This window comes from Salvelinus alpinus, chromosome 34, assembly GCF_045679555.1.
Source record: "Salvelinus alpinus chromosome 34, SLU_Salpinus.1, whole genome shotgun sequence".
NCBI classification, from domain to species: domain Eukaryota; kingdom Metazoa; phylum Chordata; class Actinopteri; order Salmoniformes; family Salmonidae; genus Salvelinus; species Salvelinus alpinus.
In genome coordinates, this window is record NC_092119.1 from 22,046,541 (window position 1) to 22,061,546 (window position 15,006).

Consider the following 15,006-nt stretch of genomic DNA (forward strand, 5'->3'; position numbering starts at 1 on the left):
TCTGTCTGTAGCATCCGAATCGTTTGGGCTACAAACTAATATCACCCCACTCAGTTTTGCTCTACGACCCCCACAAGTGTCACGGGACTCATCTGAAGGTAACCCATACAAAACAAATGGAAGTATGGAGGTAGGTTTATCCCAACAAAAATAAGGGTTAAATAGGTGTCAAAAAATAATAATAACAACATTTCCTGAGCTTTCTTAGATCTCCTAGATATAGGCCAGACACCTCAAAACCTTATGATACATTTTTGACATTAAAGAATCTGTTATTCAATGCGTTTCTATGGAATCTTCAAGGAGAGACATTTGGATTATCAAACCTGTCCTATTCTAATGTAATACAAATTCACTCAGTATCGCAACCAACAGATGTGCATGCACAAAGCACACAAAGTAAAGGGTGGGAGGGTTAAGTTCATGGTATTTTATTGAAAAAAAAATTATAATCAAAGACTAGCATGTACAACTTGGAATGAAGGTAAACTGAACTCAAGATGAACAGTCTAGAGAAGACTCTGGTGTTGAAGACCCTATGATGCGCTGTAGGTCACTCAAAACCCACACACAACCATGGACAGAGTCGAGGAACATTGACAGTACATCCGCATTCCCTTGCCAAAAAACAAAGACTTCCCCTAGCAGGTAAAAAGATCTCCAGCCCGCCTCCCACCCTTGAATCCTACCCAAAGTTTCACGCACAACAAGGAAACAGAACTCCAAATATTCCCAACATGCCAAACATAGTTCTAAATGTATTTATTTTGTAAATGTTCATCATCTTAAAAATATTTTTTGTAATGAATTAAGCAAACTGCAAAGGTCCCATTAATTCCATCTCTATGTGAGTTTAGTACAGTGGAGGCTGCTGAGGGGAGGACGGCCCATAATAATGGCTGGAATGGAGTGAATGGAATGGCATCAAAGACATGGAAACCACGTGTTTGAGCCATTTGATACCATTCCACATATCCCGGTCCAGCCATTATCACAAGCCCATCCTCCCCAATTAAGGTACACCAACCTCCGGTGGTTTAGTATGACTCCCCATCCCTATCTCTTGTGAGCTCGTCTCGCAATATAGACTGCACCAAAACCCACCAACGGTACCCACGGCACCGCTGTGGAATCAGAGTGAACCCATTGGCCAGACTGCGGCACCAGTCTCAAGCTGCATGCATGAAGAACAGAAACAGAGAAAAATATAAAATGGCCAGCCCAAACATTACCACTAGCAACTGGAAACAATAGGCAGTTCACCAAGTGCTTTCTTTAGTTGTTGACATTTTGTTTACAGGTATTATTTATCTTATTACTGATGTCTAAACTCATCTTTGGGGACAGGACCACTAACCAGTACATGCAGATCATTTGTTTTTGCTTAATTTTTTAAACTTATTTTATGTGGACAGATTTGTCATTTTTCAACATTCAGTTATGTTTTCTATACAGAAACAGTATGATTTTTGCAAGAGGTAAGTAAAACATGTGACTGATTTTTTTTTTGTCTTCTAAGGAGGCCAGGAGAAGGGTAGGAGAGCTTCATTTTGCTGTCATCATTTGTACAAATTCTGTGGACAAAAGAGCAAAGCAAAAACAAAATAGACATGAGAACGAACAGAAACCAACCAACCACTGATCAAACCAGCAATTACACTTCACAGATCCAGACATAATTAAATAAAACATGTCTGTCACAGACAAATCAAGACATACAGATCATAAAACAAATTAAACTGTTATCGGTCATGGAGACTGTTTACGTAAGTCCAATATCCCATTACAGAGAGATGGACCAATTATATAAGAAAGAACAGGGGGCTCAGGATGGTAGAAAGGGATGAGAGTGAAGAGGGGGATCAGGCAGTACAAAGTGATGAGAGAAGAGGTGGATTGGAGCTATAGAGAAGGGATGCGGGGAGCAGTAGAAACAAAAGACTGGCTCTACTGTACAGTAGCATGGTGAAGATGACTGAGTGGGTGACAGCTGTCCTGAATCAAGGCCCCCAATAGGGACACTGCTGAGAACTACTGTACACTCCCTCACAGCAGAACAAGATAGGGAGAGAGAAAAGTTCCATTGTCCTCTTCTTACCTTCATAGTTGACCTGTCCGTCTCCGTCGATGTCGGCTTCTCTGATCATCTCATCGACCTCCTCGTCTGTTAACTTCTCTCCCAGGTTTGTCATGACATGACGGAGCTCTGCTGCACTAATGTAACCATTCCCATCCTGCAGGGGAGACGATGTGAGGTGTGTGAGTGTGTGACCTCACAGTAAACACACCTGCCTTTTACAAAGGGACTATCACTGACCATATACTGCTTGACAAACAAAGTGGCAATGTATACATGAGGTGAATAAATAAAATAAAAATCACACACACACACACTCCTTACCTTGTCGAATACCCGGAACGCCTCGCGAATCTCCTCCTCGCTGTCTGTGTCCTTCATTTTCCTGGCCATCATTGTAAGGAACTCTGGGAAGTCAATGGTTCCATTGCCTGGGAGATGGAGAGAGGAAGTGGAGAGAGAGGGTTTAGCTTGCTTTTTGTAGACCGTTGGAAAGGGGGAGACCAGTAGAAGTGGATAGGCAGAATTGATAGTTACTTATCTGGGATTAAAACCCCAGTTGCAATGGGCCATGCGTTGTCTAGAGTGGGCTGTGTACTGTAGACCACTACAACAGTGTAATAGGAGGGTCTCCAGGTACAGTCGAGGGATTTTTCTGGATAACTTTATTATTTTTTTAAAGGGGCGTAGGAAGGGTTTTTTATTGATCAAAAAGGGGCTTAGGTGGTGGGCGTGGCAGGGGGCATGCCAATGGGCGCAGTCAGCGCGGCAGAATTTGAGAACATTTGAGGCCCCCCCATCTTGGTAGTGTAGAGACATTTAGGCATGTTTAAGCAAATTTCCTGCAATTCTATGCATTTTGCCATGGCTAATGCGGTGTTATTTTGCTCAAACATAAAAATCAATACTTCTAAATTCATTGTTTTTGGAATTTTTCTAATTCTCACTGACTAGATTTTATTTAAGTGATTGTTACTTCTCAAAGGTTATATTATAAAAAACTAAGTCCATTATCTTTTCTACATACTTTATATCTGGTTTTAGCCGTTTACATTGAAACGTTTTTCTATCCCCCCCCCCACTTTTAATTTTTTTTTATACATTGTTTCGACTTAAGCGTCCCAAAACAAAACTATTAGGCCCAAGTATTCCAATGGCTGAAAAATCCCTGCAGCCCTCAGCTGTTTAAGTGTGTGATCATGTGTGTGATTCCTGGGGAAGATTGATCTCCTGAGCACACAGCTGTCCCCTCCCCTGGTGGTACATGGCTGACATACAGTTCCCCAGTGAATCAATGCAAGTCTGTTCTGTTCTGTTCTGTTCTCCACTCTGCATGTCCCTAGTATGTGTGTGTGACTATTCCATTACATATACAGGGCAATACCCCAGTATATGGTATTTACACGTAAACAGTATGATTATCAATACTGTAAAAAAAAATAATGATTATAATATTTTGAGTTTGGGGGACTCCCTCGCCTTGCGGAGGCTGCGGGATGCGTGCGACGCCACTGCTTATAACTCTAAGTTAACTACCTTAAGATGTGCCAAATAACTTATACTCAGCTCAGGGCACTAGCTATGCAGTTGGTTTGCTAACTTGCTAGCCAAGTGGCTAGATGGCATGATCAAGCTTCTTAGTTACAGCAGAGACAATCAATTTCCCGTTTGCATCGAGATCCATGCTGCCTAAATTGTTTTGTGTGAAACCCCCCCCCCCAGAAAAATAGCACACCTTGTGTGTATTTCCAGGGCCTGGCTAAACCCTTTGGAGAAGACACTCACACCGATCATAATTAACCTGGATTAGTCTGGGCTCGTCAGGAGGGTGTGTGTGTGTAACCAAGAGGTCTCCAGGTACAGCCCTCAGCTGTTTAAGTGTGAGACCATGTGTGTGATTCCTGGGGAAGACTGATCTCCTGAGCACACAGCTGTCCCCTCCCCTGGTGGTACATGGCTGACATACAGTTCCCCAGTGAATCAATGCACGTCTGTTCTGTTCTCCACTCTGCATGTCCCTAGTGTGTGTGTGTCTGACTATTCCATTACTTACATACGGCCGTATAATGCACAGACTGGCTGTTCCACCTTCCCCAGTGTGTGAATAAATGGACTGCTACTGTTGTTTGTGTGTAGGCAGGGTCTACCACAGCTGATGTGAACTATTTCCCTGGGCCGTGGGGCCTCAGAGAATGTACAGCCCAGCAGAGCAGAGCTCAGAGTGGATTATGTCATGGATTTCACTAGGCCATTATTACCTACTGCGGTTATTTAACTGGCTTTGTTGCAGCCAGTCGCTCGGTCTGCCTGACCTAGATAGTGACAGACAGTCAGAGAGGAGACATGGTGTTCAATGAGAACACTTCCAGTCCAAGCACTAACACAGGTTAGGCCGTGGATAAACGCATCAAGAACTCTATCAATAACTGCTCAATAAGAATCACTACTCATCACCATCAGGTTGACTTCCAGAAGGGATAGTAGTATAGAGAGCAATAGTAATGACATCTTTTTGTAGGCACCAACTCCACCATGGTTTGTTGGATAAAACCTATGGGAAAGTTTAGTTTTTGTAGGGTTTTTGGATACACTGCGAAAATAAGGTCTGTGTTAATCACAGGCTTAGGAGAGCTTATAAAATTTGATCAATGAGATAATCTTCATCAGCTAAAGTAACTTAGTGAATTTTGAAAGATTTATGTAATCAAAAAAAGCACATAAAAGGCCTCATAATTCATAAAAGGTCATGTTGACTGATATCTCAGAGAAAAACGTATAAGATCTCCTAAGCCTGTGTTAACCTCAGACCTTATTTTCAGCGTTTAACCCAAAACCCTATTCTTTCACCATAGGAATGGCTGAACGAACCAGAGGTTATGTTTTTTTTTAGGACTACATGCTGGTTAACTCTATAGTGACTGAACCGACACACAGCCCAAGGAAATAGAGTAGTACTTCTGCCACTCCTTACTTACATTCCCAGCTTCTCCAGAAATCCCAGTTGGAGGATTCCCACCCTATTCCAGGAATCCACCACCTAGGATTTCTGTAAAACCTAATAACTTTACAACCCTAGTTGGACACACTCCAGGGTGAAGTTTCCCCATAGGTATAGACTTAGGATCAGCTTCCCCTCCCCCAATCCTAACCATTACAGGTGAAAATGATAAATTGAACCAAGATCAGCATCTGGGGCAACTTCACCCTACACTGCTGGACCCCAGCAGGCGGAACTCACCATCAGCATCGACCTCGTTGATCATGTCCTGCAGCTCAGCCTCTGTGGGGTTCTGTCCCAGCGACCTCATCACAGTGCCCAGCTCTTTGGTTGTGATGGTGCCGTCGCCGTCCTTATCGAACAAGGAGAATGCCTCCTTGAACTCTGCAGAAAATAAGATAGCAACAGTTAGCCTATTTGTGTGTCCAAAATAAATACAAGGAAAAATATCACATCTGAGCTACAGTAAAAACTTGATTAGACAATTAGTCACCGGCCCGTAGCACTCACGTCTGTAGCCATGAAGTGCTTTGAAAGGCTGGTCATTGCTCACATCAACATCATTATCCCAGAAACCCTAGACCCACTCCAATTTGCATACCGCCCCAACAGATCCACAGATGATGCAGTCTCTATTGCACTCCACACTGCCCTTTCCCACCTGGACAAAAGGAACACCTACGTGAGAGTGCTTTTCATTGACTACAGCTCAGCATTCAACACCATAGTGCCCTCAAAGCACATCACTAAGCTAAGGACCCTGGGACTATACACCTCCCTCTGCAACTGGATCCTGGACTTCCCGTCGGGCCGCCCCCAGGTGGTAAGGGTAGGCAACAACACATCCGCCACACTGATCTTCAACACGAGGGTCCCTCAGGGGTGCGTGCTCAGTCTCCTCCTGTACTCCCTGTTCACGCATGACTGCACAGCCAGGCACGACTCCAACACCATCATTAAGTTTGCCGATGACACAAGTGGTAGGCCTGATCACCGACAACAATGAGACAGCCTAAAGGGAGGTCAGAGACCTGGCCGTGTGATGCCAGGACAACAACCTCTCCCTCGACGTGATCAAGACAAAGGAGATGATTGTGGACTACAGGAAAAGGAGGACCGAGCACACCCCATTCTCATCGACGAAGCTGTAGTGGAGCAAGTTGAGAGCTTCACGTTCCTTGGTGTCCACATCACCAACAAACTAATCATGGTCCAAACACTGATCCAAGACTGAAAAGGCTTGGCATGGGTCCCCAGATCCTCAAAAGGTTTTACAGCTGCACCATCGAGAGCATCCTAACTGGTTGCATCACTGCCTGGTATGGCAACTGCTCGGCCTCCGACCGCGAGGCACTACAGAGGGTAGTGCGTACGGCCCAGTACATCACTGGGGCCAAGCTTCCTGCCATCCAGGACCTCTATACCAGACAGTGTCAGAGGAAGGCCCTAAAAATTGTCAAAGACTCCAGCCACCCTAGTTCTCTCTGCTACCGCACAGCAAGTGGTACCGGAGGGCCAAGTCTAGGTCCAAAAGGCTTCTTAACAGCTTCTACCCCCAAGCTTTAAGACAACTAATCAAATGGCTTCCCAGACTATTTGCATTGCCTGTCCCCCTTTTTTATGCTGCTGCTACTCTGTTTATTATCTATGCATAATCACTTTAACACTACCTACATGTACATATTATCTCAATTACCTTGACTAAATAGTGCCCCTGTACCTCCTGTATATAGCCTCGCTATTGTTATTGTTCTGCTGCTCTTTAATCATTTGTTACTTTACACATATTTTTCTGAAAACTGCATTCTTGGTTAAGGGCTTGTAAGTAAGCATACCTGTTGTATTTGGCGCATGTGCATTTTGATTTGACTTTTATCTTATCTATACTCTGAAAAAAAGGGTTCTTTGGGGTTGTACAGTGCACTTGGAAAGTATTCAGACCACGTCACATTTTTTCACATTTTGTTAGGTTACAGCCTTATTCTAAAATGGATTAAATAGTTTTGTTCCATCAATCTACACACAATACCCCATAATGACAAATCAAAATCGGAATTTTAGACATTTTTTCAAATTTGACAAACTGAGCTCTTCAGTAAGGCCATTCCAATGCCAATGTTTTTCTATGGACATTGCATGGCTGTGAAATCAATTGTCTACACCTGTCAGCAACGGGTGTGGCTGAAATAGCCAAATCCACTAATTTGAAGGGGTGTCCACATTCTAGATGATTCTGTGCTTTCAACTTTGTGGCAACAGTATGGGGAAGGCCCTTTCTCATTTCAGCATGACAATGCCCCCATGCACAAAGCGAGGTCCATACAGAGATGGTTTGTCAAGATCAGTGTGAAAGAACTTGACTGGCCTGCACAGAGCCTTGACCTCAACCCCATCAAACACCTTTGGGATGAATTGGAATGCCGACTGCGAGCCAGGCCTTGTGGATGAATGGAAGCAAGTCCCCAACATCTACTGGAAAGCATTCCTAGAAGAGTGGAGGCTGTTATAGCAGCAAAAGGGGGGGGGGGACCAACGCCATATCAATGCCTACGATATTGGAATGAGATTTTTGATGAGTGTCCACATACTTTCGGTCATGTAGTGTAGCTTACAAATAAGCACATTATTTTTTACATTTATTAAAAAGGGTAAGCAAAGTTTATGATTTCATTCAAATACATGAAGCTTAAGTCACATGATAAGCTATAGCTAGATAACTAAAGTTATTAGAATTTGAGCACTGTATGTAAGCTAGCCATCTAGCCAGACAGGAAAAAGCTAGGCTACTTTTATTAGCCACTTTACAAGCTAGCGAGCTAACGCTTGCAAATAAACATTATGGAATAAGCCAAATAGAGCTACAGACCTAGCCTGACATTGGCAATTAGCTAAATGTTACTTTATTTCAGTATGGAGTCAAATGAGGGGACTGTGTTTCATGAAGCCATCTGAAGACTGCTGATGACCCTTGTTGAATGCAGGTGATGGGCTGTGGGCTGACTGAGAAGAGGTATGTATCTAAATTATTTATAATAAGTCTTGGTGATTCAATAGCCTAGTTAATCATGACATGACTTTTAACACACCATGTTTTGCTCTTTTGCTGCTGCTGACAACTGCATGTAAATTGTTCTTCTAATCTACATCAGAAAAATTATGTCTGCATAGCATTTTGTCTACATTTTGGTAGATTAACTCATGTTTTTGCTACTTTTTTCTTCTTCCCAGGAGCCCGCCAGGCAACAACCAATACATATTGTGCTGTTCCATAAAGGAGTCAGCTAAAGTTGGTACCAAGACTGACGTGGGCAATCGTTCAAACAAAGAGACTGGCTACCAGTGCATATTTCCAAAGTATGTTTGCATATAACGACAAAATCTAAAAATTATGCTGGTCTTTTGTCCATTATTTAATTGTTTATTATATTATATTCTTAGCTAAAATTATTACCATTTACAAGTAGTAGCCATAATTGTCACCATACAGGGTTCTGTATTCCAATTTTGGTTCAGTCAAGAAGAACCCGTCGGGTTACGATCAAAGAACCCTATAAAAGGGTTCTATGTATATACACTTTTAGGGGTTCCATAGATGAAAGCAACAGAACCCTTTTTGGTTCCAAAATATATATTTTTTTCCTAAGAGTGTATTTTTTCCTAAGAGTGTAGGCTACTTAATTAGGTTAAGGTTTCAACCAGTAATAATCACACCTAAGCTTGACCTCCTGGGCTATGGAATGACTTGAAAGGATTACATGTGTTAATTGTAAAGGTGAGCGGATAAAAGTCTTGTCAACAACAGGTATGTCTGCTAGGTCTCTGTCTGCCATTGGTGAGGCATCTGCCCATTATTAGGGCCGTATAAAATCTGCGTTGTGGAGAACGCGGCTGGAATCATGAAATCCAGACATTAAAACGCAATTCAACAATGTTAAAAAATGTCTTTAACTTGGTAGGAAATTAACTAAATGTATTGAACTTATTACAAAATAATTACCATAAGATATGAACAAAATGCATAAGTGATTTGTATATTCCGTCAACTTTTTGAAGAGGCAACAGCACAGGAATGTCCCTCTGTGTGCGCGCGTTGGTCTACCACTGTGTAGCCGTTAGTGATGATGCTAATGTCATGTTTTCATCAGTGGTCAGGAGCTAGCAGACATGCCTCACTCACATTAAATATTCATACACAGCTCAAATGTGTGTGTGCTGAACTGCTTACCGGCAATCTGCTCCTCTGTTAGTTGGTCGGCCTGAGGACAGAAAGAGGGAGAGGGGGGAAAAAAGATCAATGCCATTGTATTTTGGCTAACGACTGAACACAAGCAGCACTACAGAAAACTGCCCAATTTCTTCCTTTTTCCATTCTAGCCCACCTCTGAGCAGCAGATATTAGCCAGTGAACTCTGAGCAACAGATCAGATATTATGTAGCCAAGGTAACGATCCAGCTAAGGCAGAGCAGAGAATACAGTAACCTGATGGAGAAGACACCCTGTCTGTCTGTGCTGTTAAGTTACAGTGCACAACAATGCAACGGAGGAGAGGCCAGGCCAATCATTGCACAGCAGTTTAACATGCATGTTGATTGGTTCCTCTGCCGCTCTGCTCATCCCTAGAAAACAACCAATGGCAATTTTTGCGGGTCAAGGAGGTCCATGGACAATACTTTATGCCGATAATAAATAATAAAATGTTTACACTAACTTTTTCCAGAGACAACCATGTATGCAATAACAAATCAATTATACAACCATGCAATGTATTTGACTTTATTTTTTAACAACAACAACAACTACATAACGGTAATCTATTTAAAATGATCAATCTCTTGATAAACTGGGTAAATCAAGATGGGTCAGGTGAAATCATATTCAATAGGAGTGTATGCATGCATTGAGTTATTGAGCTTGTTTTGGCTGATTCCAGTGGTCTTTGAGGCTACACATGACAAACAGTTTCCCTTTCATTTGGGTCCATGTTAGGCCTACTGAACATTATACCCTGATGAAGACAGCTTGTCGGTCAAAACATTGGTTATTAAATTATTGCTTCTGAGCTCCTAGTGTGCGGCTCTCCTTTTCTTTTTCAAGTGTTCTACTCCGCTAGCCAGCACCTCGCCTAAACAGGTGTGCGTTTGTTTCGCCTCCAGATAGGCCTACTTGCAGGAGTTTCACGAGAGAACAGTGTGCTCGCGCTATAATGGGGAAATCGTCCGTGCCGATATTATCGGTTGTTCTCTACGAGTCACCACACATTGGATCTCATATTTACATTTCAGCAACACGACTCATCTGCTGACGAGATATGAATGCAATGATCACATCGGGATGAAACCTCCTCACCTCCCTCTACGGAGGTATGCCGGACACATTTCCCACTTTAATTTAATATATGCCTACAGTAAACACACACAATGAATGAGGACAGTAAAGACACTGGTAGTCACATTTAGAGAACACTTCACACCCAACCAGCCATGTTCCCCACAAAATCTGCTCTCACTCTACACGTCTACTAAAGAGAACTGTCCAAAATTAGAGCCTGTTCTACTATCTTCGTTCCCACCACCACTCATACAGTAACCGGAGCACACCACAGCAGCTACCCCATCAGATCACTCATACAGTATTCAACCAATTTCAGCTTCCCCATCACTCATAGAGAAGGCATAGCAGAGCATTGGGACCTGAAACTCGTCAAAATGCAGGTCGGTCAGGTCGGCCACCAGCCTCTTTGCCTTAGGCTGGTCCTGCCAGGTATCTGCTGGCTTGCTGTCCAGAAGTAGATTACCCTTCTTGGGCTTCCCATTGGACCCCCCGGCCTTGGAGGGGACGACATCCATGGCCTCTCGCACCATCACAAGCCCCTCGGCCAGGCACTCCGCACGCTTGGTGTTCATGTTGCCCTGGCGCCTGACGTCCCCCAGCTCGGTCTTGGTGATCTGCAAACCATTCTTCATGTCCTGTACCTCTTTGACCACGCTATCGATGCGACTATTGGTAAAGTCCACCAGCATCTGCAGGAAGGACTTGTAGTTCCTCTCCTGCTGCTCAATCAACTCTTTATAGAAGAACTGCTGCTGGTCCAGAAGCTCATATACCATGGACAGAGAAACCAGGTCATCGTCCTGGTAGCAGGGTGCCTTCTTGGGCAACATGGTTCTCCTCGGGCTCCTCAGCCTGCCTGTCGATGACTGGAGCTGTGCAGGTCAGGTCTCTGGCTGCTAGCCGTGGGGAGCTGTGTCAAGTCTCTGTGAGTGGGGCTCAGCTGGCTGAACTAAGCACCAGACAGAGAGGAGGACTAGACTGATAAAGAAGCAGGGTTTACCTGACCTGAAGCCTGAGGTACTGTGGCAGTGATGGAGTGATGTGACTGACTGGCTACCTCCCCTGTACTGTAGCAGCAATCGAACATTGGGGCTGCTGTCTGTATTGGATATCTTTGGGAATCCTAACTTCCACATGGGACGTTTCATCAGAAGCTCTGGGGTTAATGTATCGTGTTTTGCTTTTCGCCACCCCGCCGACCACAATACGGACTGTCAGCGCAGTGGTACAGTTACAAAAACCAACGAGGGGGTCTGAAGGATAATTTCCGTGATTAGGGCCTGGTCACATGATGCTTAGGGTCCCCTGCCAGGCTAGTTGGACAGACGACAGAGCCAGAGCATCCAGGGTCAGAGAGGCTAGATGCTTAAGCTGACGGCTAAGTGCCCCACAAGATGAACCAATCCGCTGCATACCCCTTTGCTGTTGAAGAAAATCCTAGTGGAAACACGGTACCTCACTGTGATACATTGGCTTTCATTTAGGGCTAAGCTATACAATGGCTTTGTTTTTCTCTGAACCATCCTTAGGCCCTTAGCCTCTTTCTCTCTCCCTGAACCTGTAGGCCTTCACCCATCTTTACTTTGGCATTATCGGTTTGTCTTTACTTGCATGTTTGTTTCTCTGGTATTACCTACACCTCTCTTTACCTCTGTATGTTTGTACTCTCTTTCCCGGTCCTGTACTGTACTTTTTGTCTTGTCTGTGGCTCCCTCTATCTCTCTCCCTCCCTCTCCCTCTGATGGGTTCCTTGAGCAGTGGCAGCAGCAGCATTCTCTGGCAGTGTGCCCAGAAGGGAGGTCCTCCTCCTGCTCCTCACCCTACTGGATCCTCAGGGCCAGCCCACTGTAACCCCAGCCTATAGCATGAGGCACTGCTGAAACACAGCCAGGACCTCCCTCTCTCTGGCCCCTCGGGCAGGGAACGAGACCCCAACACACATGGCTGCCAGAAATCTGGCCTGGATTTGCAAGAAATGCACAACCTCGGTATGAGAGAGCACCGCTTGCTGCCATAGCTGCAGCTATCCTATCCTGGCCCAGAGACCTAAAAACACCATAGCTGCAGCTATCCTATCCTGGCCCAGAGACCTAAAAACACCATAGCTGCAGCTATCCTATCCTGGCCCAGAGACCTAAAAACACCATAGCTGCAGCTATCCTATCCTGGCCCAGAGACCTAAAAACAACATAGCTGCAGCTATCCTATCCTGGCCCAGAGACCTAAAAACACCATAGCTGCTGATATGCTATCCTGGCCCAGAGACCTAAAAACACCATAGCTGCTGATATGCTATCCTGGCCCAGAGACCTAAAAACACCATAGCTGCAGCTATCCTATCCTGGCCCAGAGACCTAAAAACACCATAGCTGCAGCTATCCTATCCTGGCCCAGAGACCTAAAAACACCATAGCTGCTGATATGCTATCCTGGCCCAGAGACCTAAAAACACCATAGCTGCTGATATCTGCTGAGGCATTACTACAGACGAGAGCAGGGGAGTGGAGTCGACACAACCTTTTAGTACACGCCTTCACAGCACAGCAACACACATCTAAAAAGATTCCTTCTTATGATTGTCCACCACAACCAATCAAACATTCGAGTGAGGGCCGAAACAGTGGACACACTGATTCAGAGACTACAATCCATAGCTTTGTAATCCCCACATTGGTGGAGACATTACTTCCATGCTTTTGGAGAAACAATGTGTGCATTGAGCACAAGAACATAACTTACTTTGAGATTCATGTTTTAACGCTGTTCTCCCGCTGCTATACAACCCAATCCCTCCCATAGAGACAGGCGATAGAAAAGTATCTTGGAGGTTGAACCTCCTGTGACAATGGTAATTACTAACTGAAAAACAACATGATATATGGAACAATGTAGATCATCTGTGTATAAAAAGTGGTAAGACCAAGGCATAAATCAAACATGCCAGAGATAGGGCGGCTACAGTTAGTCCAAGAGTACCATATCACTTTCGACCTGACAAATAGTATACAAGAATGTCACAGAGATAACATTTTCGATCAAATTGAAGCCATTAGTGTTTAGAAATCCTATAACAAGTCTATAAATTATTTGTAATTACCATAGAAAAAAAAGTGGCAGACAGCATGAATCAAACTCCATTAATATTGCAAAGATGTAGACTTTAATTCCATAGATGTGGTTTCTCCCTAATGTCTCCTGAGGCAGAAAAATAAATGAAACTATGCATTCTACATCATACAACTGTAATAGAACCTGAAAAAGACTGATCATAGTAAAAATGATACACGATCTGGTGAAGTGCTGGGTCATAGTGGCCTAATATAAACGCAATATCTTGTCAAATTCCTGGAATATTGTATATAATTCTGAATTACAGTGATTTTAAGGGGGCGGGTGTACGGTAGGTACAGCGGTAGATCGTATGCACTGCTCCCTCGAACCGCATCAACAGATATTTGTTCGCTGCATTGAGCGGTCCGCTTGTACATGTGGAAAAGATATAAATCTCAATGGTTTTTCAGCTTTATTTTGATCAAAATTGGAATGCCCACATTCTATATTACACATATATTATGTTACAGAATCTTAACACGTTCCATTACCGGCTCAGTACACGGGTTTTGTTTAACATTAAAACCGTAAAATGCTACTGTTTCACGGGCGCATGGAGTCAGGTCTGGCTCGCTGACATGAAGTAATTGCCTCGATCATCAGACAAAGATATACTTTGAGTTATCATCATTCGTCTTAAATATCGGTCCATCAAAAACACAATCAGCAATGCATATGAATTGTAGGAAGGATCCTATAATCAATAATGTAACACCCAAAAATCTGACAAGCTAGCGTCGACGCACGATCACTCCGACCGTCACTCAACGGTTCACGCGAATCTTCCTCTGCAGGAAAAGCATGCATTCATGCAACGAGGAAACCTTACCATTGCTTGCTTAAATTACATTTCATTAAAAATAATATTTCCAACGTAGCACATGATATAATACTCACCATGTCTGTCGGCGCTGAATGTGTTAGTTTTCTAAAACTAGACTACGAGATTGACCAGTTCCCGGGACCTCTACTGATGGGTTGAAGGTGTGTATCTCTCGCGATCTCTGTCTATATAGCTCGGTGTATTCCTCCGCCGCTGAAAACCCTCCTCACTCACTTCCGCATTTTCCCACTGCAGGACAGGCAGCATGTATCCCTCCCACCCTCCCTTCTCAGAAAACTTGCCTGACGGAGTTGTTATTTTTTGTATTTAAAAAAAGCCTTTATTTAACTACACAAGTCAGTTAAGAACACATTCTTATTAACAATGACGGCTTCCTGCGGGGAAGGGGGGTGGGATTAAAAATAAAAAATCTATTAAATAAAAAAATAGGACAAAACACACATCATGACAAGAGAAACAACACAACACTACAAAAAGAGAGACCTAAGACAACAACATAGCATGGCAGCAACACATGACAACACAGCATGAAAGCAACACAATATGACAACAACATGGTAGCAACACAAAACAAGGTACACACATTTTTGGGCACAGACAACAGCACAAAGGTAGAAACAACAATACATCACACAAAGCAGCCA

At 43.7% G+C, this 15,006-nt stretch overlaps 1 protein-coding gene across 1 annotated transcript; it reads right to left on the reverse strand.

Moving 5' to 3' along the window:
* Positions 1-410: 410 nt before the first annotated feature.
* Positions 411-14,564, reverse strand: LOC139563817 (calmodulin-1). Its single transcript, XM_071382744.1, has 6 exons — positions 14,416-14,564; positions 9,301-9,331; positions 5,316-5,459; positions 2,402-2,508; positions 2,099-2,234; positions 411-1,574 (listed from the first exon to the last, which is right to left on the reverse strand). Exons 1-6 carry the CDS (start codon positions 14,416-14,418, stop codon positions 1,546-1,548), a joined length of 450 nt encoding a protein of 149 aa, XP_071238845.1. The 5' UTR covers positions 14,419-14,564; the 3' UTR covers positions 411-1,545.
* Between the last annotated feature and the right edge of the window lie 442 nt (positions 14,565-15,006).

Excerpts from the sequence above, each read along its gene's own strand:
- LOC139563817 (XM_071382744.1), bottom strand. Across the intron at positions 2,509-5,315 it reads CAACGAGGTCGATGCTGATG|GCAATGGAACCATTGACTTC; the intron begins GTGAGTTCCGCC and ends TCCATCTCCCAG. Across the intron at positions 1,575-2,098 it reads CGGACAGGTCAACTATGAAG|AATTTGTACAAATGATGACA; the intron begins GTAAGAAGAGGA and ends TTTTGTCCACAG.